Source organism: Osmerus mordax, chromosome 14, assembly GCF_038355195.1.
Source record: "Osmerus mordax isolate fOsmMor3 chromosome 14, fOsmMor3.pri, whole genome shotgun sequence".
NCBI classification, from domain to species: Eukaryota; Metazoa; Chordata; class Actinopteri; order Osmeriformes; family Osmeridae; genus Osmerus; species Osmerus mordax.
Window position 1 is genome coordinate 15,046,411 of NC_090063.1, and position 3,510 is coordinate 15,049,920.

The following is a 3,510-nucleotide window of genomic DNA, read 5'->3' on the forward strand; positions in this document are numbered from 1 at the left end:
ACAAGGTCTAATACTTTATAATATAAGATATGAATAATATGGTAACATACAGGATTTGATCTACCGATTAGGATTAACATATGACAATGGAAATCCTTTAATTTCTCCTATAATTTCTTCACAGTATTGTATATTTTCTGGGCTCTACCACACCTGATTCTAATAATTAACCGGATGATGTGTTGAATCTGATTAGTTACTACTGAGGTTGGATCTACAAGAGAGTATCTCCCCAGGGCTGGGAGCCCTGGGCTCGGACATTACACACCAAACGGGAGTCAACACATGATACAGATAAACAAGGCAAGCTGAAGCAGTAGAATGGACAGCGCTGGTTGGTGAAGATGAGGGGGGGCTGCGGCGGTGAGTAGCTTGGCGTCTTTGGATGCATAGACGTGACGACTGAAGGTCGGATGGACGTGTCGGAAGTTGTTTCTGAGGTTTTTCACAAGGTCTGCGTCTTCCTCTGTGGAGAATATCCCAGAGGCAAACTGTCTGACCTGAGGGGGACAGTTAATTAAACAGATCGTTAGCTCAGCTCAGTGGTGGAACATTTGGGGTGCAGATCAAGAGGACTAAGGTTTAAATCCCCCCGCCTGTGTGCACATTGAGGAAAAACATCTGCTGAATGAGCACATTATTCATACACGAATACTCAAGTGAATCTGACAGACCTGAGAGTATGATAAGGAGATGGGAACTTGATAAACGGACCATACCACCACCGGGTAACAGGGAGGGGTGGTGAGGCTGCCATGGTAACGGTAGTACTGGCCCATGTTGTTCTCAGGTAATAGGCCAATCAGAGGGAATGGTTTGACCGATGCCGTATGCCCTTGAGGGATGGAGGGATGCATGACCATAATGAGGAAGAAAGGTCATAATCACTACACAGGCTTTGACCTTTATAATACAAGTAGGAATGATTCGATACCAATTGAGAAAGATTGAAACGTTGCTTGATACAGACCTTTATAAGCAACTAAAGAAAGTAGTTGTGATATCTGACTAAATGGGACATGGTCTGCATAAACAACCTGTGAAATGATAATAAAAGAATGTACAGTATGTATTAATAAACAAACATCACACAGTCCAAAAAGCATAAACTACTATAAAAAGTTTACATCAATGAAGAACCCCAGGACTGCCAAGCCGGTGGGGTCATCAAAGGCAGCTGTGAGGTTGGGATGGATCGACTTCATGTTAACGATGTGCATCTGTAAAGAAAAACACAAAAACTGAAGGAAAAAGAAACTCTGCTTCACCTTCCTCACCTACCATAGCAGAATTAAGACAAATGTTTTAGGTTAACACAGACTTTTTTTTTGCCCCAATTCCCCCACCACCCCCACCAGAACGGTTTTGGGTTCAAACCAACACCCCCAGTGCGGCCAGCATCACCCCTCTCACCTCCATGGGGTAGCGGCGCCCGTTCACCGTGTGCTCCGAGCCGTTGGAAGAGGTGCTTCCCCAGTGGAAATGCAGCTGGACGGTGTGATACACCCCCGGCAGACCTCCTCCGCTCACCGACATCCCGCTCCCCACCTCCAGAACAACTGCACACAAACACACAGTCCATCAGACCTGACAGGGAGCATTGCACACAGCACACAGAGCCCTCGCAGAGAGCTTGCGGGCCGTGTCACCGGTAAGTGTCTCACGTTATGGTATATTTCATTCGTTTAGCAGACACTTTTATTCAAATCGACAAACTCAAGGATGAGAAGGGTTCTGAGTGTTTCGGTGTTTCAGTGGCCAGTCAAGAAATGGTCTGTATTTACAAGCCACATTGCAAAGGAATACCAACATCTCAGCTACCAGGCACATTTCATTAATAGTGTCTCAGCTCTACGTTGTACTTGCTGTATGCCTATGAAAGTACAGCCAAACAGAGCAGCAAATGCATCATCAAGTTTGCGGATGACACCACAGTGATTGGTCTGATCTCCTCCAGGGATTTCACGGAATTGGCCGACAGGGGGGAGGTGTCAGACCTAGTAGCCTGGTGTCAGGAGAACAACCTGGCCCTGAACCAGCAAGACAAAGGTGATGATTGTTGATGACGGTGATGAGGAACTGGTTCCACCACAGCATCTTCCCCCAGGCGGTGGCATACTCAGCGGGTAGTTATCCATGGAGCTCCCCATGTCTGGACCACCCTCCGTAACCTACTACCTCCTCCCCCTGAAGTATCTGCCTCCATACCGGACTCTACCTGTGCCACCACCACTCACCTCTGTTACCCAGCCCCTGAACATTCTGCCCCCCCCACCAACCGCCCCACCCCAAACCATCTGCCCCCATACCTGACTCGTAGGGTAAACTCACTGGAATGTCCGTTGTTCTTCAGTTTCCACCGTCCTGATTGGACAGTGTCGAAGCCTTCCAGCTGTAGGGCCTCCAGAGTGTCGTTTCTGGTCATGTGATGATCCAGGTTGATGGGAGAGTGGTGCTCGTCCAGCAAGGGGTGGCAGGAAGAGTATATTTCCCCCCAGGCATAGGGGTCTGAATGGGGCAAACTACACTGAACTTAAGGTATTCAAAGGATAACAGGGCCTATACTATATGAATGTGAAGTTATTTAACAATCTCTGTGTCATCTTATGCTCATAAATACAAAAAATAATGTTATGACTTACCACACTGATTCTCCTCATAACAGAAATCATCTAAAGAGCAATGAGTAGAATGATTCACTTTAATTCACAATTTGAGTTCACAAAAGTAGTCTACTAATGAGCAGGCGTACAAATAATTACACTGGCAGTGTGTGCTATGTATTTAACCCTAAGGAGTAGCTTCACGAGAGCATTCGAAAGTCGGAGCCACAGCCTAACGTTGCAGAATTTGATTCGAACATTCCAGTTTAATATTTTCCGATAGAAAAAAACGAAGCAACAGTCGCTTTAGTATCGCCTCAGAAAGTACAAATTGGCAAGTAACATTGGCAGGTAACATTAGCATAGTAGTAGCATTTCTACGGCCGGACTATAATGCTAGGTAACTGAGCGCTGCAGTTAGTCTAACGTTAACTAAGCTAGCTAGCCTAGCTACTGTACACAACTGTTTCGGAAAATAACTTGCGCTGTGGGGACCGTTGGAAACATTTGGAACTCACTCTTTAAAAGGTTATTAGAGGGTGACTATATACATTTTATGTATCTGCAGGAATTGTAATATATTTAAATGATATGAAAGTCTATTGATTTAGTTATCTATGGATGAAGTTATTCATGTCTTTAATCATGTTCATGACAAAATTAGCCTAATTGAAATAAATAGTGACAAAAAGTGACAATGAAAAATCTAATTTTACACTTACCGCAATGACCATCATGACAGAAGTCATCTAAAAGAACCATTCATTAGATAATCTCTACAAATAGCCTATTTTATTAAATTATTAGTCAAATAGTTAGTTTAAAAAAATATATTAGCTTTGGTGTGCTACTTACCCGTGTATGAGCCACTGACAAACATCAGGAGGAAAGTGGTCGCAAAAATCAT

The 3,510-nt window shown here is 44.2% G+C and overlaps 1 protein-coding gene across 1 annotated transcript; it reads right to left on the reverse strand.

Annotated features, from left to right (window-relative positions):
* Nucleotides 1-278: 278 nt before the first annotated feature.
* Nucleotides 279-3,510, reverse strand: car15 (carbonic anhydrase 15). The gene is made up of 9 exons (XM_067250997.1): nucleotides 3,459-3,510; nucleotides 3,326-3,352; nucleotides 2,643-2,672; nucleotides 2,332-2,508; nucleotides 1,414-1,559; nucleotides 1,128-1,220; nucleotides 971-1,037; nucleotides 675-835; nucleotides 279-500 (listed from the first exon to the last, which is right to left on the reverse strand). The coding sequence occupies exons 1-9, from the start codon at nucleotides 3,508-3,510 to the stop codon at nucleotides 279-281; spliced, it is 975 nt and encodes a 324-aa protein (XP_067107098.1).